Below are 25,513 nucleotides of genomic sequence, written 5' to 3'. Positions count from 1 at the left end.
AGTCTATTGACAATTCCAAAACCGCTCACAACCCACGAACAGGTCTGAAAACCACTCAGCGCAGACGACAGATTCCAGCTCATTCACGGAGACTGTGTGACTCCTCGAGGCCCTTGACCTCCAGTTAAGGTAACAGTAGCATCACAGGAAGAAACCATCTGGATCCCGAGAGGGAGAGGGTGAGATTAAAACCTCATGCGGATGAGAGGAGTCTTTCCTGACCACATTCTTCAGATTCTCTCGAGGCCGACAGATGTTTTCCCTCCGACATCCTTCATACTGTATGTGAGCTTGCTCGATGGACAACAAAGCACTACATTATGCTGTTGATCAGCAGACTCAGCAGTGTTTGCCAATTTAGTCTTTTACTGCTTATTAGGGTATGTTTGTGTAATCCAGTGTTGGCATTGTGACGGTGACCTCATACATCTGTGTAGATACTTAAAAGCTTCTTGTTTTGCATGTCTGAAGTGTTTCCTTTTTTTAAGGATAATTCTAATTTATAACAACTTGGGTCTTATTTGTGTTAACATTATTACCATCATTATAGTTTCTGAACACTAGATCAGATTTTACAAAACAAACAAACAAGGGTTACCAGAAATTACAATGCATCTTCCACCATATGTTCCATTTAAAAAATATGATGATAAATATTGTGGAGAATTTAATTTGTTCCTTTATTTAAAAATCATATCAAAAACAGTAATACAAATTACTTTATCTTGCGGTATCTCCTGTTAAACAACGCATGTGGACACACCTGTCATAACTGCATTATGCATATTAATGGTTTTAGAATGAGAAGTTAAGCAATCACATACTGGTGTTCACATGAGGTCATATTTCCTGTACTCTGGTTCCTGAGTACCTATAGAGAGGTTCATAATGCACACTTGTACCTTATGAATACAAATAAACATGGTGGATTTTGACACCCTAAATTGGTATGATAATAATTAATAATTAAAAAAACAAAACAATCAAATTGAAAACCTATTGGAAACCTATTTTCCCGTTTTCCATTGCATGCTGTGGCAGTCAGATGAGTCAGAAGCGTAGTAAAACGACCCACTGACAGGAAAACATTCTTTCCATCCTGAGTCTGCGGAGTGAAGTGTTCTCAGAATAGTTAATTCGATTAGAATTCGGTCGAAAGATGAATTCACGATAAAGAAAACAGGAGGGAATGCTGATAACAAGTCACATTATTGCTGTGATATTGTCCCAGTCTGCATAGCCTATTATACTAGCAATACTTTCAGCAGTAGAGCTAATCACCATTTCATTGAAAGGTACAGTGCAGCTATGATGCTTGTGCCTCAGCTATTGGCTTCAAATTAGACTACAATGACAAGTTGCTCACTTACCCCGTGTTGTATTGTTCACAAATTGAAACAATCATGTTTGGCACAGACAGAACAGAGAACAATAACAGCTTTCTTTTGAGCAGATCCGTCTGTGTTAACAATATTAATGCCAGATTTGCCAACCGGTGTAAAGTCACATGTCCACAGATCTTCTGGAAGTTCTTTTATTGACTTGTTTTCTAATGCAGTCCAGATTTGTGTCTATATTTAATTTCCTAAAGCAAATGAAACAGGAGGCTTACCTATGTTGTGAGTGTTTAGTGTTTATTTGGTTCATGCTTGGTGAACTCTGTATTCATTGCCGGTGAGTTTCTCCTTTGTCTGTAACTGACTTTAATGAGTAGCCAGGACACAAAGTGGCAGAAGTTTAAAGGGGAACTCCATCGAATTAACACTCCTCACTCTGTTTATAGGTGTTGGGGAGGAAGACTGCAGATGTGAAAAGTGTGCAGTCTGATAAATATCCTCAAGTGATGTCAGACCTATGTAGTGTGATGCTAGTACATTTCTAATGTGACTTAGCTTATGTGCCTTACTCACTAACAACACCATATATGTGACATATGATTGTGTATCTGGCTAAATGGTAACAAGACCATATGGGGTGTCTCTGCCTTTGCTTCCATAAGAGGAAGTGACTGGACGGGGGTGTGCTTAACCAAATGTTTAGGTGTTGTTGAAGAAAACCATCATATCACTTGTGAATCCAACTGTTGTTACAATCTTAACTTCCATGATTGCAGTAAACACGAGTGTTCCTCTTATGTCAAAATATCCAGAATCATTTGAGACGTAAAACCTCATATCACAAGTAAACAGTTAATATGTAACACATATTCTGGTACCAAACAACATTCTTAAGAAGAGATTAGGAGCAGACACAGGGGCACCAACCAAACAACATTCTTAAAAAGAGATTAGGAGCAGACACGGGGGCACCAACCAAACAACATTCTTAAGAAGAGATTAGGAGCAGACACAGGGGCACCAACCAAACAACATTCTTAAGAAGAGATTAGGAGCAGACACGGGGGCACCAATCAAACAACATTCTTAAAAAGAGATTAGGAGCAGACACAGGGGCACCAACCAAACAACATTCTTAATAAGAGATTAGGAGCAGACACGGGGGCACCAACCAAACAACATTCTTAAGAAGAGATTAGGAGCAGACACAGGGGCACCAACCAAACAACATTCTTAAGAAGAGATTAGGAGCAGACACAGGGGCACCAACCAAACAACATTCTTAAGAAGAGATTAGGAGCAGACACAGGGGCACCAATCAAACAACATTCTTAAGAAGAGATTAGGAGCAGACACAGGGGCACCAATCAAACAACATTCTTGAGAGGTGAGCACAGCAAAAGAGGCGTGAATTTTGACTATAAGAGTGATCTGTGAAAAGCAGTACAGGGGAGTCGTTTCAATATACTGAACTGGTTGATGTTGGCTTGATCTTATTAAAACACTACCCGCTGGTTGCAAACTCCAGTTCGCCGTCTCTTCTCGTCATTTTGCCACAACAGTGTGAAGAGTCCCAGAGATAAGCAAGGGTCATAAAGGACAGATGTCTTTGTGTGACAAGGCTCAGAAGAGGAAGGGGATGACTGGACGTGTCAATGGGGGTTTGAAACTGCTGATCAGTTGTCATAATGTAAATACATGATGTATTGTACTGTGCTGAGTCACAAATCACAAATTCTCCTCAGAGGGCTTTACAATCTGTACACATACAACCAAATCACCCAACAACCAAATATGTCAGAATATTTTCATGAACATCTGACTTGCTTTAATGTGGGGGAAGAAGTTTGTATTAGATTAACCAATTAATCAATGTGTTGTTCAAAGACTTGTCCTGTAATCAGCCTGTGATGGATCTTAAATACAGCATCGACATTTTTACCAATGAAACCAATAACAACTCAATTAAAAGGAAACAACTCGATTTAGTTGTGTCTTCTCTTAACTGCAGCATTTAGCTTTGTCGTCTTCTGAAGAGCAGGACCTCGTCGGGGGGAATCGACCAATCTCTTTTGCTGTGTAAAGTCACAGTCTACACATATACCAGCTCATCGCCTTCTCAGACCACTTTGTTCACTTTATCTTTTTCATCCTGTCACATATTCTTAAAATCTGTTCCAGCAGAATGTTTGTAGATGTGATTCAAACAAACTGTCACCAAAGCACATTCTCTAAGTTTAACATTATTATACACGCAGCTGTGCCTCTTACACTCAGACATGGGAATATAATTCTAAGATGTATATGCTTACGATGTATGTTTACTGAGGCAATAAATCAGGTTAGAAGTAGAGTCATTTTCTCACAGACTCACTTATTTTACCAGAGGAGTTGCCCCCATGCAAGTTTTAAGACCCTTCCGTATTGGCTTCACTTTGAAAATAATTTGGTAGTCTCGAAACCCAGGCAGCGATGACATCGTCAGTGTTGTACTCTAAGACTTTAGAACCTCCCAGAGTCCCAGGTGTGCTCCTAACTACGATGAGCAAACTGAACGTCATGTGAAAAATACAGTGAAGAACATTTTCTCTCCACATGCCCAGAAGCAAATAACATACTGAAGGGGCACACCGATTAGGATAATTGCACTGGAGTCCATTTCCTGCAGGCGGAAGTTAGATTTGTGCGCCTCATGTTGGATTCTGTTGAGCAGGAAAAGCTAAAAAAAAAAGCTCTTTAACCTCAGAATTAAGGAACTGGCACAACCTCGAAGGTTCTATGTTTTCCAACAAAGAGGAGAAGGGAGATAGAGTAGAAAGACCTTGGGAAGAAGATGCTCTTCCATCAAAGATACGTTCCTGTGTGACAACAATGCAAAGGGTTAATTTGGTTGGTGATATGTGACGGTATGTGACTCATACCTTCAAATATTCAGAGGAAATATAATAACATGGGACAGGGAGTCCGTGGCTCGCTGCAAACCACAATGAGATGTTTGGATTGATCCTTTAGGGAGACAAGCTCACTGTGCTCGATGGTGACTTTATATACCGTGTATATATAGTGATGAACCTTTAAGAAGGTTGCTTCTTCTGATAGCCGAATAAGGCTGGTGTTATTCGCTAAAATTTGCTAATCAGCACTGAACACAAAGTACAGCTGATGGGAATATCCAACACTTTCTCACCACCATGCGTCAAATACCACAGGTTAGCTTCAAACTGTGACCCACTACACACCCCTAGCAATCAATGTTGGACGCATCAGGGGAGGGTGTGTCAATATACACTCCTTCCATGTATAGTGTCTTATCAAAATGAACTTCCGTCTTCACAGGAAGTTACATTTAGGCAACAAAACTACTTCGTCAGGTTTAGGAAAAAAGCATGGTTGGCGTTAACTTGACAAACGAGTCTAACGCTTAATATCGCATCAGGACACGAACAGCAGTCTCCTGAACAAAAGTCCTGTTTGTTTGTCCCATCCACCACGGCTCCCACCTGCCTGCAGCAGACTATCCCATTAAAAGCATGTGGGTGTGTTCATATTGGAGTCATTGGAAGTGAGAACGGGTTGTAATGTTTGCAGATTTGTGGTCATTAACCAAAGTATCGCAAATGTACCCGAGGAGAGGATTGCATGAATTCCATCTAGCAATCCATCCAATACTTTAGATATTTCAGTCTGGACCGAACTGATCAAATGACCGACATTGCCAAGCTTACAGCCACGCAATCAGCGAGGGTAAAAAAGTTATTTTCCTAAAACAGCTGTTTGTTTTATTTTATTTACACATTCTGTGTTCTAGTGAGTATTTGTGGCATTTAGAGAAAGTGTGTACAGATCGAGTCAAAATAAACTACAGTAGTAATGAAGGAACGTGTCACCCAGTGCAACATTGGGAGTCACTGTGCGTTTAACAGTTTTTAGACAAAAGTGGAGCTTTATGGTGCAGCAGCACAGTCTCCCGGCAATTTGTGAAATAGTCACCAAATGCAATCTCTTGGTTCTGTGCTATTTCGTGTTGCTCGGACCTACTTCTGTCGGTACGACATTACGTTACAAAACAAGATCTACAATACTTTCTAGAGGGAGAGGTCAGTGGGGATTTAGTGTTTTATTGGGATGTGTTGACAATAACACACATATAGATATTGCCAGACTTTTCCCCTAGTTTTTTGTGATGTCTAATCTTTGTCCCGGTATGAGAGCAAACATTATGTATGAGAAATAAAATCAAAACCAAAACAAAAAGACAAATGTCTTTCATTTAAGGGATCATGGCTGAAAGACTGAAAGACGTTGGCGAAGAACGATGTGTATATTCCAGCTGGCTGAGATTTATATGCTGCAAGAGCCATTCCTGTTGCGTCCTCTTCACCATGTCCTTCTCTCAGCCTGATGCTTTCCAACAACACTAAAGCAGACATATTTAACAAAACGTGAAAAAAAAAAAAAAGATTTCTTCTGGCGTCAAGAGGAAATTTATATTTTAGCAGACTTTGAAGCCGAGTGAAATGAAAACATAGTTGTGTTTTGCCAGTGATCGGTTTCATTTTCTTCATTTTCTTCACTTCACTTCATTTCCTCTGCAACTACACCAAGTCTGAAGGTGGCGGCCCCAGGAGCAGGACATGAATGAAAGGCACATGGTGGACTCACAAACGGACCCATTCAGTTCTGGCTGGCAGCGGGACAGTTTAAGCCAAGTCAAGTCCTGCTGGATATCTTGACTTTTAATAGTGGATTAGGAAATCTCCTGGATGAGAGATGTGAGGACCTGTGCACATTAGCTGTGAACTCTGGCTGAGGTCACATGGCTCGGAAAACAGCTGCATCGAGAAGCTGCTCGAGTCCGTGAGAATGGACTTTAACGTTCCGTTGGTTCTCATGAGCTGGTTCGAGGATGCAGGACTTGTTGGTCTGACTACTGCAGGAATTTAGAGTCTTCAGGGGCTTTATTGTGTGTATATATGACAAATATAAGCACTTTTTTTTCAATTTTCATGCTAGACCAGTGTAAACATAACTGATTTATGACTCCACAAGGATGCAGAATGTGGATGTGGCTTGTTATGACACAAACCGTCTAAATGTTGAAAAGCTGCCACAGATCCATGCATTTCCAGTTTGTTTACACGATTTTCAACACAGATCATTTTAATGTAGCCCTGCCGCAATCTGTTCAAATCCAAACACCAGTCTCCAGCTTCGTCTCGTTGCAGACCACTTAAACCACTCCTAAAGAAGGTTACTTTAGACTCCGCAACGATGAAAAATTATAGGCCAATATCAAACCTCCCATTTTTGAGTAAAATAATTGAAAAGCGGTTTTCCAACAGCTGACCAACTTCCTGACCGTAAATAACTGCTTTGATGTTTTCCAGTCAGGCTTTCGACAGCACCACAGTACTGAAACTGCTCTTGTTAAGGTTTTCAACGACATCCACTTAAACATAGACAATGGCAGAAGTTCAGTCTTATGCTGCGTTCACACCGGTCGCGTTGATTTTTTGACGCACTGCAAAAAAGCGTCCAACGCACTGCACAATCGCGTCCAACGCGCCGCCGGTCGTGTTCACACCAAACGGCGCAAAATCTCGTAGCGCCGGAGAGGGGGCGTGGTTTATCGTCCTGGAAGCCGTTCACCTGGCCGCCATTTATTTCCGCTGTCAACCGTGAAAGGAATAAGGACAATTGCTGCTTTGTACGTGTTGTGGAAGTCCCTCAAACATCGGAATGCCAAACGCCGTCATGTCTGGTTCATAATATTGTTCAGAGGAGCTCCGTGGATTGTATCGAGCTGTATTCACTGTGTCTAGCAAGCCACCGGTCGCTGTTTACTACAGCTGTGTGAACACTAAATAAACTGATTTGGCTGTGATTCAACGGCAATAAACCGACAAAAAGGGACTCCGAAATAACTACGTAATGATGCCGATTTGTACTTGTCTTCTCCGACAAAAAGGGACTCCGGAATAACTACGTAATGATGCCGATTTGTACTTGTCTTCTCCGACAAAAAGGGACTCCGAAATAACTACGTAATGATGCCGCCGATTTGTAGGTTACTTGTCTTCTCAATGGAGCTCTGATGGATCGGTGCTAGGCTATGCTAACATCGTAGCAGCTTCACCAGCACTCAATAACGTCACATAGACGTAAATACGGCAGCGTCTATTCATTGTTTGTACCGTATGGTTTACACACACACACACACATGTATACGCATAGTTTGGTCCGGTCTCTATTGATATGAGGTATCGTAGAGCTCTGGGTGAACACAGACGGCTACAGGATTTATTTCCTGATTCAACAACGGCAGAAAGCCAGTGATGACAGGGGGAGCAACTCAACGCTGATAGGCTATCGCGCCACAGCGTCACGCGATTATGTCGCTGAATTTGAAAAATTTCAACTCGCGCGTTGGCGATTTTGCGGCGTCCAACGCGTCCACCGCAGTGCAATAACGCGTCCAACGCGCCATCGCAAAATCGCGGCGCGCCAGTCTCATCGCGTCTGTGCATAGACTTTGTATGTAATCTCGACGCGCGTCAAAAAATCAACGCGACCGGTATGAACGCAGCATAAGTCTTACTAGATCTCAGTGCTGCATTCGACACGGTCGACCATGCCATACTCCTAGAAAGACTAAAAATCTGGGTGGGACTCTCTGGCACAGCACTTAACTGGTTTGAATCCTACTTGAAGGGCCGAGAATACTTTGTCTGTGGCTCATTACACATCGGAGCTGACTAAAATGACATGTGGTGTTCCCCAAGGTTCAATACTGGGGCCTCTTCTGTTCAACATCTACATGATTCCACTAGCTCAGATTATGGAAAACAACAAAGTGTGTAATTATGCAGACGACACACAAATCGACATAACTATGTCACCAGGGGACTATAATCCCATACAAGGGCTGGGGAACTGCATTGAACAAATCAACAACTGGATGTGCCAGAATGTTCTTCAATTAAACAAAGATAAAACAGAAGTAATTGTTTTCGGTACCAAGGACGAATAATTGAAAATCACCGCTCAGCTTCAGTCACTGATGTTAAAACCCACAAACCAAGCCAGAAATCTAGGTGTAGTTATGGATTCAGACCTCAACCCGAACAGCCATATCAAGACAATTACAAAATCAGCCTACTATCACCTGAAGAATATATCAAGGATTAGAGGACTTATGTCTCAACAGGATTTGGAAAAACTTGTCCACGCATTTATCTTCAGCAGACTGGACTACTGTAACGGTGTGTTTACAGGTCTCTGTAAAAAGTCCGTCAGAAAGCTGCAGCTGATTCAGAACGCTGCAGCTCGAGTGCTCACTAAGACCAGGAGGGTGGATCACATCACTCCAGTTCTGAGGTCTTTGCACTGCCTTCCTGTCCAACAAAGAATTGACTTTAAAATCCTGCTGTTGGTTTACAAAGCACTGAATGGTTGAGGGCCAAAATACATCTCTGATCTGCTGCTACCTTATGAACCATCCCGACCCCTCAGGTCGTCTGGGACCGGTCTACTTTCTGTTCCCAGAGTCAGAACTAAACATGGAGAAGCAGCGTTCAGTTTTTCTGCTCCACATATCTGGAACAAAGTCCCAGAAAGCTGCAGGTCTGCTGAGACCCTCAGCTCATTTAAATCAAGACTGAAGACTTTTCTGTTTGCTGCTGCCTTTAATTGAACCACATTCAATTCATATATTAATCAATTTCCTGCATTTCTGCATTTTATTTCTTGCACTGTTTTTTAATGTTTTAATGAATGTTCTGAATTGTTTTTAAATCTCCTTTTTTTGCCTTATGTTTTGATGCTTTTAATGGTTTTATGTGAAGCACTTTGAATTACCTTGTTGTTGAAATGTGCTATACAAATAAACTTGCCTTGCAGCAGAGATTTGTCCACTTGGCTCTCTTGCTGCAATGCCTGAACTTTCCCTCCCACCACTTCTCTCGCTTTGGCGCCTATACCGGCCCCTCGCACCATCTGTCCTCCTCCTCCTCTCTGATCCCTCTCTTTTCTTGTCACGACCTCCGCTCAGTCTCCCACATCCTCTTGGTCTCATACTCATGACTCACCGTCCCACATGGAAACATTTTCTCTGTGGATGTGAGAGCTTTTACTGCTTTGAATAAAAATTTACACAAAGTTCAAACAAAGTACATTCTAATACAATGTAACTTCTTTACATTCTAATAGAATGTAAAGAAGCTACATTCTAATACAATGTAGCTTCTTTACATTCTAATACAATGTAGCTTCTTTACATTCTAATGTAACCCTAGATATTTTATTTATCGTATGAACCTGTAAAACTGTTTCATCCACACGCATCAACTTGCTCAGCATTAACGGTCTGAAAGGGTTTGAAAGAGCACCACAACTGTGTAGTAAAGACTGATCTAGGATCCAAATGCAGGACTTAATCTCAGCTTTTTCTAATTCGCTCATCGGTTGCCTCAAAGATGTCCCGTGTTCTCTGACGTTACTAGTCAGTGTCCATAAAAGTTTGAACAAAACATTTAATTCACAGCATTTAAAGTGCTGAGGAATGCTTGGATCCAAAGCACAGTACTATTAATACACATACGCCCAGCCATGCGCGCACACACACACACACACACACACACACACACACACACACACACACACACACACACACACACACACACACACACACACACACACACACACACACACACACACACACACACACACACACACACACACACGCACGCACGCACTATGGCAAGCCAGTTTGACATTTCATTGAACCACACCCCTATCTGTATTTAGAAATCAATAAGAGCCTTTCTCCTCGTAAAACACATATTCTCACTATATTTCAAGACATCTGCAACTTTGAGATGTTATAACAGGATTACAACATATGTTCTTGTAATTACTACTGTGAAGACTCATTGAGGTTATCCATCTCAACACATGTAACATTGAGCTTCACACCGTGTCGCCGGTCCAACACACGTGTGTGGCTGCATGAGCATCGCTGTGCAGATGTAGTACCGCCGTGACGGACGCAGGAGAACGACGAGGGTCCGATAGCGTCTCTCGCTCAGACTTGTGCTGACTGACTCTGGCACGCTGAGCTGTCATGAGCTGCTTCATCACATGCCTGGACGTGGACGAGTCGACACGCGTTTCCACAGCAAATACACAAACCTGTCTATATATAGGCGAGGTCAGTCTGAACCAGTAAGAAGCCTCCACTTCATCACTGATATTGCCAATAGGCCACGTTCAACGATCATTAAAAAACAGCAAACAGCAATAGGAAGTTAAAGCGCCAGCTGTTACTAAAATAGACTTAAACAATTCCAGCGAGGAAGAAACCAGGAGTCAATTTCAAAAGCAAAGCAAACCCTGCCATGAAACCAGCGAGTTCCTCGCCACCACACACAAGGGAGGAATGGCTCTGATGTACACAATTTCACACTAAATCACGTCAAATGTCGGCCACTTCAAGCTAGTGTAGGTCCATTAAGGACAAAGTAAATAAGTACAAAAAACATTAAAAAAAAAAAAAACAGCAGCAGACATTCACTTCGTGGCATTGATGAACAGACGGCAGCCAGATGTGCTTCAACAAAGCAAAGCGTCCATCACTGCAAGATGCAAGCTTTAGTAGACAAAGGGAGCATTTATTTTAATGGTACTATTTAACAATAACTTGTAATAATTGGCCTACTCTGAAGAAGTGATGATTTGAAATCTCCGCACTGACAGTAACGCTGCTTCGCATGTCAGTGATGCAACCTGGTGGGTTCAGCCAGGCAACGGATCTGAAAGTTGGAGGACTGAGAGGTTTGTGTAATTCATACCATTTGAGGAACACATATGGACAAACCAAAACAGCTTTGATCAGATTATTTGCATGTCGATTTAACTGCTGGTCTAATGCGGCGACGACCACGGCATTAACGTACTTCCTTCTGTACGTGAATAGTTGATGCCAGGCCATGGAAAATGGGAAACTTATTTTCACGTGACGGCGGTAAGCGGCAGACGTAATGAAATGTTCCACATCCTTGATTGAGCCCAGTCTGCTCTCCGTGAAGACCAACCTGATACGAGTGGATACAAAATGAAAAACACTAAATTAGAAACAGCTAAATATTTATTCACCAAACATAAACTTCAAAATATGAGGTCTGAAGACTTCCTGACAAAATTAGTTTGCAACCTCCAAGTGCTAAAACAGACCAGCTTGTATATTTCTATTGTAAAGGTCTGGGATGTAATACAACATTGTATTCTGACATTTTCAACATTTGAATTCACAGGGGGAGCGAGACGAGTCATAAATAAACAGGTCTCGGAGAAGAGCGTGCAGCAGTCGAGCGAGATGATGGGTGTGTTTTTTGGTACGTCTCTATCAGGGAGAGGGACCGGAGGTCTATCCAAACCTCTACTCCACCTCCCCTGTACCAGGCCAGCGGGGAAAAAAAGAAAGAAAAAAAAGAATGGCGAGTTATCAGTTCTCAAGAAAAGCCACGTAGTCGGTGAGTCTGGCCAACTGCTGCTCGTTTGGAACCAGTGAGACGGGGGGAGGATCTGTTGAGAGAGGGGAGGAGAGGTTGAGTCAGAGGGGATTCCTCGCTGAGCCAAGTGCTATCCATCTTCTTACATCTACAACGCGTTCTGACTCAGACGGCAGGTCACAGGTCTCGAGTTAACCACCGCAACACCACCTACGTCATTACAAGACTTTACTACTTTACATCTCTCTCGACCAGAAAGACTTCCTGAGTGTGAGATCCACTCTACAAACTAGAATTACCAGCCGCTATTTAGTCCCCATGGCGCTGTGGAGGGTGCGTGGGGGGGGGGGGGCAGACGTGAGGATTAATGGTGAGTGAGGGAAGCGCATTGAGCCGTACATGTGCGCGGCAGATGCTTCGGCGGCTCGACCGTTTGCGTAAATCAGCAGCTTTATCTTGCGAGATAGATTCATGACTGTCTGAGCTTGAGGACAGGCGATGATGTGGTGGAAAAAATATATATCACTTGACAAAATAAGTGAGCGGAGGAGGAGAAAAGTAAGGGATTGGATGGGGGAACCCGTCGGAGGAGACTTCAAACATTTCAAAGAGATTCTCGGAAAAGGGGAAAAACGTCACCGTTGTTTGTCATTGAGATGAAGATGTCTCTTAAATTCCTGCTCTCAACAGTTTTACGAGTGTCTGATAAAATATAGGAGAAGAGAAGCAAAACGTGTGGGTAACATAACAGTGTGCAGATGACGAGGTACAGATTAAAAGAGCAATGCTGCCACCTACCGGGCTTTTTGGGCATCACCATCCTGGTAGCGGGGTCTGCCTGCCAGCCCTGGGTCACCACACCTAAAGACGAAGACGGGAAAGAAGAAACGTATGAAGACGATCAGCGAACGTCTGCTCTTATTACTGTAACGTCTCTTGAATTATGTTTCCACAACAGCATTTCCTGTGAGGAGGTTGTGCAAACTGCATCCTACCCTTCACTGCCTCTTCCACAGAGTATCCCACGAAGGCGGCGAAATCTTCTGCTGCGATGGAGGTGTACGCCTGGGCCACTAGACTGTACGCTCGCTGCCGCGTGCTCTCTGTGAAGGAATGCGTGAACCACGTGAACAGCAGACGGGTACATACGGACTGCATACATGTTTTACAGTGCCACAACAACTTAGCTGCACACAAGTTGAACATGGTATTCAAAAGAGTTTCTCGTGAGGCAACAACACAAGGGGGTTAAACACCATGAATTACAATCAAGAGTGACACAAAGGGGGTTTAAAGCCGGGGGCAGTACTCTGCTAGGACCATTAGCAGTCACAGGCGAGGATGTTTTGTGCAGATCTCATGTTTTTACTACTTTCCCCGTTCTTGCAAATGTTCCCCATCTTAAAGTTTGCTTCTGGTAATCCTGTGTGTTTGAGTTGATGTCGTGGCCTCCTGCTCACCCCCAAACAAGCACACGGTCACGACTTAACATCTGACGGGAGTTGGTTCGGGATTGAAATAAAATGACGCGACACAGAGCAAAAACTCTGGGTTTTCTGCCTTTTAAATGGCGTCTAGCATCTGGGTTTGTTTTGAGTCAAACGGTGCATTCGTAGTTCTGTAACCTTGGACTAGATAATGGTGAATTTAGGAGCTAAAACAAATAGTAAAAGTGGATTTTTCTATGGTCAAGAATACTTAAAAATAGATCTGTTTCATGAGGCAGGCTTGAGAGGAATCCAGAACGTTACAGTATGCTGTGCTCAACACTACGAAGCCCTGAAGCCTTTATCAACAGGCTCTGGCTCGAGCAGACACATTTATCTTGCCAGACTTGACATGAAGCCGTAGTTTGTGGAGATAACTTTTCAGAGTGGCAGAGCCTCACAGAACATACAGCAGCATGTATTCTCTGCTCCTGCAGCGATCACGTAATGCCTCAGGGTTGTGGCCTTTCGTCTTTTATAGCCTAGCAACGGTGTGTGTGTGTGCACCAACAGTCTGTTGCAGCAGCTAGCAGCAGTAACAATAACAAGCGGGATGAGAGAAGACAGCTGGGGGTCGAAGGCCAGAGATTTTGTGAAGAGCACTTTCCCCATTCTGCTGTCCAAGGGGCTTCCTGTACTCCCTGTTATTGTGCTTATCCAAAGAAAGGGCAGTGCTTGGACATCAATTGTGTTTGATGGTACTTTAGTTTGATTTTGTCATGTTTTTAATCATAGATATGGCTGTAGAGTAATATGTGCAGTCTTTATTTAGACACTTTGGTGACTGTTTTAATGGTGGGGCTCCAGAGAAATGTGGATAAAATACTATTGTTTTGTCATTGCGGTGTCTCGTCAGATGACTCACTTCAAAGGGAACTGACCCAGCTGCTGCCCCCCCCCCCCCCCCCCACACACTCAGAATAAAACTCCCATCTATTAAAAGTGAACCACATGTCAAAGATCATAAAACTCGACTGGCTTTGTGTTGGAAGAGGAACGGAGGACAAGCGGGTCACCTCCGGGGGCTTTTTGTAACCCGGTCGCGCGTGTATTTTTACTGCGGCCTCTTGACCGTTGGCCGATGACCCGCGTGGCAACTGGACCGGCCTTTGCTGCTGAGCAAGACGTCCATGAGTGGGAGGCTGGGAGCTTTATGGAGCAGAAACGGGACCTGTCCCGTTGGTCCCCAGAGGCTATTCCAGGGCCGCTATCGTTTCTCACCTCTTAAAAATAGCCCCCCACTTTTCACCAGCAAAGGCAAAGCAGACAGGACGTGGCAAGGGCTTTTATTTTTAAATGCAGCCTATTGCCAAGTAAGAGCAGCAGCAGTCTGGGAAACATGTTGGATGGAAGCACTCCAACGAAAATCCATAGGACCAAAATAATACTGAGTCTTCCTTTGTATGTTCCCTTAACTTGAGCTTCATGTTTTAGTTGGCCAATAAAGCAAATGGGAGCTAAACTTCATGCAGCTTTATTTCACATTCCATTAGAGACAGGTCTGGTGATTACAGGCGGATCAGCTGATCACCAAGTCAACACAAACTTGGACAAAGTGAGAGAAACACAAACTACATATGAGGGAAATAATCAATCTTCATAAGTTCTATTGTTACATTTATCAAAGTCATTTTCTCCATTGAACTGGCTTAGAAGTACAAAAGTATAAAAACAAGTTAAGAAATGGTATGAATATGACATTTAAATTAAATATTGCACTGAAAGTATGGGCAAGCCATTATAGCCAACATCCACTGTAACCTTGTATTTCTTTCAACGTCAAACCCTGCCATCAACACAGAAAACCTTCGAAAGCACATATTACATTATAGTCCACAACCACTTCCATATTCATTATTCCTCTTCCTCCTCTTCTTCCGCGTCCTCAAACTCATCATCATCACAAGCTCCGAAGTCCATTTTTGCCAGGACGGCCTCGACGTGCTCCGTCGACAAAGTGAAGTGGTCCATTTTCTCGAAGCCTGGCTCCGGCCTCTCTTCCCCCAGCGAGCCTTTCGCTGCATCCTTGGTCTGCGTGATGAGGCCCTTGGAGGCCAGCAGAAACTGAGCGGCGCCGCCCTGCTCCAGGGCCCTCACGGCCGTGTCTGTGAGCTCCGAACTGGTCTGCAGCCGCTCGCCGTAACGCTGGGCCAGTGCCCGCAGAGCCGCCACCTTCTCGTCTTGCTCTTTGCCGATCTGCTCCAGCAGAACGGTCTTGCGCTCTTCCAGGACGGCGTACAGCAGGTCGAAGCGCTCGGCCAGCCCCTGCTTGGCGCGCTGAGCGTTGTCCTGGACGGCTCGGCAGGCATCTTCCATCTGGTTGAGCAGGGCCTGCAGGCGGCCGTTGCCGGCCACCAGGGTGTCGATGGCGTTGCTCAGTTCCCCCTTCTGGGCCTGGTAAACGTTTGCTAACGGTGACACCTCACAGTCCTTGTGCTGGCCGAACACTTTGCACATGGAGCAGGTGGGTACCTGACACGTCATGCAGTAGATGTTGATTTTCTCCTCCTCGTGCTCTTGGCACATCGGCTCTTTGGATTCCTTCGGCTTCAGGGTGGTTTCTGTGCCGCCGCTGCCTTCCTGCTGCTGCTTGTAGAGGTCGATAATGTTTTCTACCAGCAGGTTTCGCTGGAGCCCGTGCACGCCATGGCGGTCAAGCACGACCTCAAAGCGGCAGGTAGGACAGCGAAAGACGCCGCCGGAGAAGCGGTACGGGTTGCGGGAGTCGTACAGGTCGCTGGCACAGCTACGGCACAGGTTGTGCTGGCAGGGCAGGATGACCACGGGCTTGGTGAACATGTCCAGGCAGATGGGGCAGCTCAGCTGCTTCTCCAGGCTATCCATGGGGCTCGGGGGCCGAACCATAGACCCTGTCCTCTGAACGTCCATAATGGGAGAAGTCTCCAACTACACTTACACCGGCAAGTTTAGTTATTTTAACACGAGAAAACCAAACTGTTTCAAAAAGTTACCAAAATAAATGGCAGACTGCGCACTTGTCCTTAGTGTGTGCTGTAACGAATGCTGATATCTATTCTGACTGAGAGCTGGCAGCTCCGGCCTTTATACCGGCCACTCACAGCTGGCGACACCCGATCCCTTCCCACCAACCGGGGCGCACATTCCTGCCTGCTTGCTGTCTCGGGATCTTTTCACAGAAATGGCCCCCTCCGACTCAGTGCTGCATGTGTCACTCGTCCTGGTAAGCGCTGTCTCCCTTCTAACAGCGACAAGAGTGGTGAACTGAGCGGAGGCCACCGGGTTCCACGTGACCGGCTCAGAGGAGCCCCGGCCTAATAGGTAAACAAGTCGATGTCAACAGCCTCTCACTCCCGTGTTGTTTTGACCATTTCAACTCCTTTGAGTTGTTGGACATTACATAGCATGCAGTCTATATAAAAGGGGTTTGTCTGCAACTGGAAATGGAGTATCTCCATCAGTTTTGCATGTACATTTGACATAATTGTCTAAATTTTAATTAACCAATGATGTTAATAAAAAGAAAGTTGACGGCTTAGATGATTAATTATGTCTTTATTAAATCACAGATTTGCTGGTTAATATTAATATGTACTTGTTTCTTTGTTTTGTTTAGTTAAATGTATGCTGAGGTTTTCAAGTGTCTAAGACAGCCCTTCAGCTCGACTTATTAGAGATGCCTATTTGGTGATATTTTAACGCCTAACATTTATGACCAATAAGCTCTTGGGACCAGTTGCTTGTGATACAGTGGCTGTTTAGATATACTGCTAAATGTTACTTTTACACAGTCAATAGAAAGGGTTCACAGTTAACAGCAATTTACTTGCTTCATCACATAAATAATTTCTCCATAGGAGGATTTGCTGCCTTGTTTAAAACTGCAACATCTTAATCCCCCCCCGCACCATGCAGTTATTATCAATGGTGACCCGAGTGTCTTATGACATACCACACGTCAGCATACATGGCAGATCAACAAGGAGTAGCGTAAACATGAGGGGGAGGCTATTCTTAAACTCTTGCACAAGGGAACCGTCACATGCTACAGATGGGGATGTTTGACAAAATTGGGCATTTGACGTGTGAAATAACTGCGTCATCAAGAGAGATTATCGGACGTAAACAGATTAATTTATTCAGAGTATTGTGCTGTAACCTGAACTAGCCTTCATAATGCCGATGTGCCATACTGCTGGACATGAAAATGTGACAACATGTTATTTCCCCTGGGTTGCATCACAGCTAAAACAGTTTTCAGCTGGTGAACCCTGTTGATTTTAATTCTAAATCATGCATATTTTATTCACTCCAGTTGCCCTGCAGGGTATTTCCCAACTGTTTACCCAGAGCCAAATGCGTAAAGCATATAACTTAGAAGTGTTTCAGTCATCTTAAAAGCAAAATGAAATCTTACCTCGAAGAGCCTCCATGACCGGCAGGATATTCTCTGACCATTGGTACGCTGCGATGGTTGTGTAGACGCCTGGAAAGTCTCGCTGCCAAATGTGTTGGCCAACGGCCCAAATATATGTCAATTCTGGGTTTGCCTGTATGCAACAAATGGAAAAGGCAAATACTTCTGTTGTCATATGGTGCATATGCAAGATGAAGCAGCTGAGCATCTGACATGGAGTTGTGATCAGCAATGTTGCCGTATGTTCTATCATGCTCACCGATTTTATTGCTTGTGGGATCCGTTTCCAGAGATACCTGCCGTTATTCCTGTTGGAGCCACAGCAACAAGTTAGACCATGCACAGACTCAAGCTGCAGGCAGCAATGCTACAATAGAGTTAGCTGTGAGATAACGGAACACTCTTCAGCTACCTACTGTAGTTTGCCACACACAGATCCATTCCTTTTTATTTATTTGTAAAGCCGTACGTGCTCTTCATGTGCGACAAAACGTCAGAGCACAGAAAGCTGTGGAAGAAACCGGGAATCCTAATGGTTTACCAAGTCTTTTTGACATTAAAGATGCTTTGTATTTCTATGAAGAAGAACAACAAATAGGCGAAATGCGTGTGTCAACAATTTGAAGGTAAATGAGTCCATGCCCCCACCCCTAATAAACAACCTGTGACGAAAGAGAGAAACCCCCACCAGCTCCTGAAGACACAGAGTTGACTTACAGGTCATTGTGCAGTAAATAGAGCGACAGCAGCTGAGCGTACACTTGAGGCGTTGCAATGCCCCCTGGAGCCTGTTGACGAGAGATGCAGGTATGATATTAAAGACCGACGCTACATATCAGCAAACAAGCTGTACACACTGTAAACAATCCGTGATGTAAGTTATATGGCAAAGACGACTCCCTAACAGACATTAACTACGTAACGTTAGCTTCAGACTTACCGTCCAGTCAGTTGTGTTATTACTTTGTGCTAACGTTGCAGCATTGGTCTCTTGACTTACAATGTTTCTAGCTAAATGTATCAAAGTAATTGGTCAGTTCCAAGTTACCTGACGCCACACAGTGAAACAAGCGATGGCTTTTACGTTATGGGAACCTAAATAAAGCAGTGCTGCAGTATTAGCTCTAACGTTAGTTCACCAACACAACAAAGTCTCGCTATCTGAGGCTAGCTACCGAGCTAACATTACCTACTAGCTACCTGCTAGTATCAGAGAGTATCGCTAAGTCTAACAGTTGCTGTTCAATTTTGATTTAACATGTTCAATGATGAGCTAACTCGTAGCGTACGTTTTAATGCACAAGTGCCTGAAAGTATAATACGACAACAGACTAGCTTCTTAGCCATAACGTTAGCCAAAGCTGGTCATGAGCTAATGCTAACTGTCGTATCACTACTACCAAGCCTCCAATAAAGCCTCGTTGGCACAACTCAGAATGAATTTTGCGATCCAGTGCTTACCTCGAGCTCTTGAGCTTCACACTGCTCTAATAATTTATCATAATTCTCCTCCATAATCACAGCAGTAGGCATGTTGATGCCGAGCTGCTGCATCGGGAACTTCTTCTGCTGTAGAACTGCAGTAGATTAGCAGCACGCCGGCGGTGCTGCTGCCCTCAGCTGGAGGAAACACAAACCACACATCTCCTCCAACAGCATTTCAAATCAATCCTGGACTCAATTACCACAGTGCAACGCAACACAACTGCAGTGACATCCCATGAAAATGTAATGAAATGAATCAAGCAGACGTGGCTGGCCACCAAATAAACAAATGTGAAATAAAGGAGGAGAGGAAGAAAGACATGTAGGTAGAAGGAAAAAAGAAATCCTCCTACAGAGATTGATTTAGACGTTTTGTATAAAATAAAGCCTGCATTCATCAAATATATTTATTGCACAATGCTTCTCCACCCGTTGGGTTTTTATTCTCCTTCTGTTTTCACCCTTTTTTAAATTCTTGATTCATTTATCGAGTTTTCAAACCCAAAGTTTCACCTTGTTCCAGTGAGCATGATGCAGGAGAGCAGAAAAAAACGTCTGACTGGACGTAATCAAAACATTTCCATATAAAGACTATTTTAACTCCAAGGTCCTTGTTGATGTCACCAAATGTGCTTACTATAAACCCCATCACAACAGTGACAACCCTCCTTTTCTTTTACCACAAATATGAAAATCACCACAACTGCATCTTATCAAACCTCTCCAATCAAATCATACCCGCAACGAGACTGATAAGTTAAAATGAGAAAAACAGATAGAAAGGAAATGATCTGGACCTTAAGTGAGAATCATGTTGTGGACTCTGCTCTGAGCGGGTCCAGTCCCTCTCAGAGTAAGCTGTAGATTTAGATTCATTTTTTGTCATTTCTAACCAGGGATTTAGAGAAAATGTGATGTAGCTCATTGTTTTATTTGAATAAGTAACAATTTTTGAAGAATTCAGTCTGGTCTCAGTGAACTCCACAGCGCTGAGACAGACCGCCTTTCTCCTTAAATTCACTAATGATCCTCTTTGCCAGGGATTTCTGGATTCCAATCCTTTTTGATCTCCATTTCGTTTGATGCTGTTGACTGCATACATTTCTTCCTCCACTTCGTAAAAAATGGCTTGGGATCACAGGCAGAACTATAATGCACTTCCACTATTCTGCCGTTTCTTCTTGTTGTTGTTGTCGGAGGGTGCATTCATCCTTCCTGCTGTTCTTAAGCTTTGGGTATAGACAGCTTTAGGAGCGAGATTTTCTATACATTTATTCCATTTTAATGGAAGAAAATGTGGGAGTTTTATTTTACTTTTCAAAACTTTGAAGTCCGCTGCAGACTCACTTCAAATGTCTCTTCCAATTTTCTATTTTCTTTGTATTTAAAATACATTTAACCAGGAAATGCCTAATTGAGATGAAAAGTCTCCTTTAGAAGAGTCTCCTGGCCAAGACAGCAGCAGCCCATTAAACAAACTTTCAGACATACAACAATAATGTTCTGCTGTTTGAGACGTCTTTGACATTCACATGTCTTTTACGACGCTTCAATTCAAAGCCTTGTGTCGCACTGTTTCCCCCAGGTCACAACTAAGATGTTTGTTTTTGTCTTTGATGGAGTTCGTGCACGCAGTCAGCCATTGTTTTGATTCACAATTTATTTAAACCCCAAGGGCAGCAATAGAAAAGATGTTCAATTAGAAAATGTCTTCACCAAATAAAATGAACAATAGATTTCCGCAGTCGGTGTAAAAGCAATACATACAAATGATTTGCAATGTCCCAGTTAAAATGGCTTTAAATTCATCTTGTGTAACTGTATTATAATGCACATTATGTTACCAGCAGAATGCTTACTTTGTTGACTTGGTATTGTGGGAGTATCAAATGTTTTCTAAGTTTTACAGCCTAATGTAGACATGCTGGCCAAACTGACGTGACCCCCATCACCTCATCTTTTTGTCCCAGATAGAGGAACAAACAATGACGAAGATTTCAAAAGGACACGAACGATAGTTGTTCACATTCACTCAACGTTGCCGTCACTTTTCCAGGATGCTGTGAGGAAAAACGCTGGCTAATGCTCAAGTATCTCATCACCTAATATGAAAGTAACCCCGCTGATTATCATGAGAAACGACAGTCAATAAGTGAGGACCAAACATCAGCAGACAGCGAATTGCCTTCAAGGTACAGTCTCAGCAGCTCATAAGTAGAACAACAATGTGTACATAATATATATATATATATATTTATATTTATACAGAGAACATAAAATGTCACTTTATTGTACAAAAATATTAATAATTGAACTATAAGAACACGTTGATAATGAACCCAATACTCAGACTGAAGCATTGCAGCCATTTTAATCTTTCAAAGTGGCCACATAGTGAAGTATTGTGCTGTCAGATACATAGTGAAGTATTGTGCTGTCAGATACATAGTGAAGTATTGTGCTGTCCGATTTTCTTTCTGGGATCAGTTCCTCAAGCAGCCTTTCCATAAGCACCGCTTATTATATGAATTATGTATACATTAATAACCATTCTGGGTTAACAAAACAAACCGAGACCATACAATCCTTGGCAGGTGCTAAACAATACATCGGGGCTCCTTTAATGTAAAACTGATTCGTGCACCAACAGCTCATTGGTTGTTTATTTAATTCCAGAATTGTGCAAATTCAGGTATAATACATCTCATTTAATCAAGTTTCAGTCTTTTCTTGGTCTGATATATATCATCCAAAGAACACGGCGTCCCTCTCCATGTCCATGTAGACTTTAGAACTACTGTACCATATTAGTACGGTCAGTGATACACAGACATACTGTATGTAGTGTTTGACATGCAAAAATAAATAGCCTATCATTTATTTATATTCAATTTAAAGGTAGTGTGTATTGTAGCATATATGAATCAGAGCTCCAACATGATAACTCCAGATGCATGCTGGTCAGGTGTTAGATTGTGAATGTGTAAACCAAGAGTTCAGTCTCCACTCCTGCTGTGAAACACAACCTGGGCCCTAAAATTCCAAGTCGTTCTCTCCAACCTTTCTTCAATCCAAATGACTGAAAACTACTGCCTGGCTATTTCCACCACAACAAAGCTTTGGCACTGCAAAGCTAATATTTAGACTTGAGGAACCTAAAGCTGACAGATTTAGGTGACAAGACATCTTTGCAAACTGCTGGTATTTAGAATAAACCCTGGCCCCTCATGCATACACATGTTCTATCATCGATCCTCGCTGGTGAAGGAGGGACTCCATTGTAAATGAAATTGGAGTGGAGTACCGGTAGTTCATAATTCTGCAATGACTAAAATGACCACTTGTGAGCAGCATTGCTCAGTTTTGTGTTTTTCACAAGTTCCTAGATCTTCCTGTGTGTGAGAGATCTGACTGATGCCTCTTTAGGTTTACAATATGCAGCAATGAAGGTGCATGTTTTGGGACAAAATCTATTTCTGATCTGCTGCCATGTTATAAACCATTCAGATCTTTCAGTCTGGCTTGACATTTTCATATCTTGTCTTTCCCTTCTATTATATTTATTCTGCTTATTCAGTTTAATTCATTTTTAGCTAATTTTAATCTTTTTATTTTATCCTTTTTAAATCCTATTTATTTGGTTGTTTTCCTTCGGGCACAGTGGACTCTGCAAATGCCAGAATGAGCACTAAAAGGAGGCAGAGGAACCAGATGTTTACCTCAGGGTACCTGTCTCATGTACTAGTGTCAGGATATAGTGACAGTTGAAGCAAATATGACAAAAACTTATTTTTATAAAATGTACCAAGTGCAGCTTTAAAGTTTTCTTTCATATCTTGTCTGAATGACGTTTTGTCTCATTTTGAAATGCCTTGATGTTGAAAGGTGCTGAATATATTGAATATCTTCCAATATTGTCTGCTATTGTCGAGAAGAGTTGAGCTCAAAGAGAAAGCCGCCTTGGATACATGCATACACGTTCAGGGTAAGGTCAGGATATAAAAAGCATAAAGCATATACTCAGAAATCAATAGTTAAAGTGTAATCGAAAGATAAAGTGTATGATCGTTACATAACGAATGTTTAATACATAGAGTGATTTAACAAATGTAAACCTGATAATAACAATAATATGTGTATCTGAGTATAGTGCAGTCTTTGTGTAGAAAGTACGGAGAAAGAGGAAGTAAGCAGGGTGTTGGCTTCAAGGGATGGGGAAATAATGGTGGTTGAGAAGAAAAGACACAAAGCACAATAATGATGACGGATGAGATCAATAATCATTTTATAAGCAAATGTGTACTAAGTAAACTGATTATAACAACTGTAACTGTGATTATGATAACTAATCTGTGTTAGAAATGTGTGAGTGTAGGAAAAGGGGAAGTACAACAGATGTTGAACACCCAGACACGCGCAGAGCTTGATTAAGTAAGCGCCCAGACAGGGAAGTTGGGGTGATTTCGTCATACACACACACACAAAAGTTAGGTACTTTTCGAAGCACATGCACCAAATCAATGATGTCATGTTAATCATGGGCTGAGGGAGGCCGTGTTGAGGAAGAGGGGGGAGAGACGCGAGAGGCAGCCCAAAAGTGTTATAAAAGAAGTAACTTGCAAACAGCAAGACGGGATTTCTACACGAGCCGTCCAGACGCTCTGAGAAGAAGATACGGACGATCGCAACTGAAGTATTCGAGGACTTCGTCTCGCTTCACGGAAAGAAGACCGCTGTTCGTGGACAAAGAATTGAAAGACGGAGATTTTCCTCTCCCCACTGCTCGACTTTAACAACTGAACAACGGAGGAACGCCGCCGCCCTAGAAAGACTTTGTACAGAGCCTTGAGGCCTGTTGGCCGAACTCTGCTGCAAAGAGCAGGAGGAGTCCGAGGGTCTGGCCGGACCTTCGCTCCTAACAACTCCAAAATAACCTTTTCATCGCTCCTTTGGAAATCCAGCTCCAACCGAGCCGTCTCGGCATCTAAAACCAATGAGTATAATCTAAGAAGAAAATTAAAGTAACGAATCAAGTGTAGTAACATTTTATGTGAGCTGTAGCTTAACCCTTGCTAACTAACTAAATATAACCTGCAATAAATATCGAATCTGCATTTAAAGTAAAATTCTCAAGTGCATTTATTTGCTCAAGTAGTAAAAGTACCTCGTGGCAGTAAAAAGTTAAATCCATTGTATGTCTAACAACTGAGTTCTGTAAGGTTATCCTAGAAGACCGAATCCACTTAACAATCCCTTACGGTTTTAGAAGTAATCCTAGCCGTTAAAACCTAACCTGGCATTTACCAAGAGCACGGATCCAGAAGAGGGAAGCTGCCATAACCGACGCGACTGGTAGGAGCGCCCGGGGTCAGGGTAGCCCCTCGACCGAGTGCACTCAGACCGGAGGAAGCAGGGTAGACGTCGGGAGTAACGGCAGTTAGAAGATCCAGGCGAGTTCCCTCGCAAGAACACCAGCTCGACAATCTTTTAATAGAGAGCTGAGTCAGTAAGTAGCCCCGTATCGGGCCAGAAGTACCCCAGGATCTAACACTATATTGACAATGAAGCAATTGAGTCCTACGTTTCCTTATCCGTCTCTAATTTGAAAAATGTCAGCTGTCTATAAGATGGACCCGTCCATGTACGACAAACCGAGACAATTGTTATCCAATATAGAGTCATTGGTAAATAACAACAAACATTTCTTATACAGAGATTTTATTTACTCAGCTTCTTTGCTGTAAATGTAAATGTGTGTGGCTTTATGAATAAACCTGAGTCTGCGGGATCAATGGAATTCGTAATGACTCTAGGTGTTCCCAGTTCTTTACATGAAATGCTCCTCTCCAGTCTCTCCCCACTGGGAGATTAGAGCACTGTCGCAGTTCACGTTACCTCTGTGTGTGCTTCAGAGAGGGAGAATGAGCCTTATATTCTCAAAACGGTTCATGAACAACCAACCAACCAAACGTTCAAATGTGAAGAGTAGTTTAAAAAGAGGTGCCCAACATAGAAGGTACCCCTGTTGATTTTCATGAGAAAATACACTAAATAAGAAATAATGTTGCTTGAGCGACCCCATGTCTGTGTCTGGGTTCATTCCGCTGGTTGTACATTTGTCCGCTTATTACACAGCTACTAACGAAAGAGATCAATTATTTGACACAAAACATTGACTCAAATGATTTTTGATGATATTTTATTGCTCCTCTGTTGTGGATAGATGAGTCAAACAAACGTAGTCATTCGTCACATTAGTCGTTAGTCAGTCAACTTACGCTCTTATCCCTAACACATTAG

General features: G+C 42.8%; 2 protein-coding genes across 2 annotated transcripts; both read right to left on the bottom strand.

Annotated features, from left to right (window-relative positions):
* Window positions 1-10,544: 10,544 nt before the first annotated feature.
* On the bottom strand, window positions 10,545-19,304 carry cops8 (COP9 signalosome subunit 8). The gene is made up of 7 exons (XM_079276395.1): window positions 19,190-19,304; window positions 18,446-18,516; window positions 17,988-18,036; window positions 17,729-17,861; window positions 12,841-12,948; window positions 12,644-12,706; window positions 10,545-11,918 (listed from the first exon to the last, which is right to left on the bottom strand). Exons 1-7 carry the CDS (start codon window positions 19,280-19,282, stop codon window positions 11,839-11,841), a joined length of 597 nt encoding a protein of 198 aa, XP_079132521.1. The 5' UTR covers window positions 19,283-19,304; the 3' UTR covers window positions 10,545-11,838.
* On the bottom strand, window positions 14,795-16,355 carry trim63b (tripartite motif containing 63b). Its single transcript, XM_079276394.1, has one exon. The coding sequence runs from the start codon at window positions 16,219-16,221 to the stop codon at window positions 15,187-15,189; it is 1,035 nt and encodes a 344-aa protein (XP_079132520.1). The 5' UTR covers window positions 16,222-16,355; the 3' UTR covers window positions 14,795-15,186.
* Window positions 19,305-25,513: the final 6,209 nt, after the last annotated feature.

The sequence above is a fragment of the Melanostigma gelatinosum genome, assembly GCF_949748355.1.
Source record: "Melanostigma gelatinosum genome assembly, chromosome: 10".
Classification (NCBI taxonomy): Eukaryota; Metazoa; Chordata; class Actinopteri; order Perciformes; family Zoarcidae; genus Melanostigma; species Melanostigma gelatinosum.
Note: the sequence above shows the minus strand (reverse complement) of the source record. Positions and strands in the feature narration are given on the sequence as shown.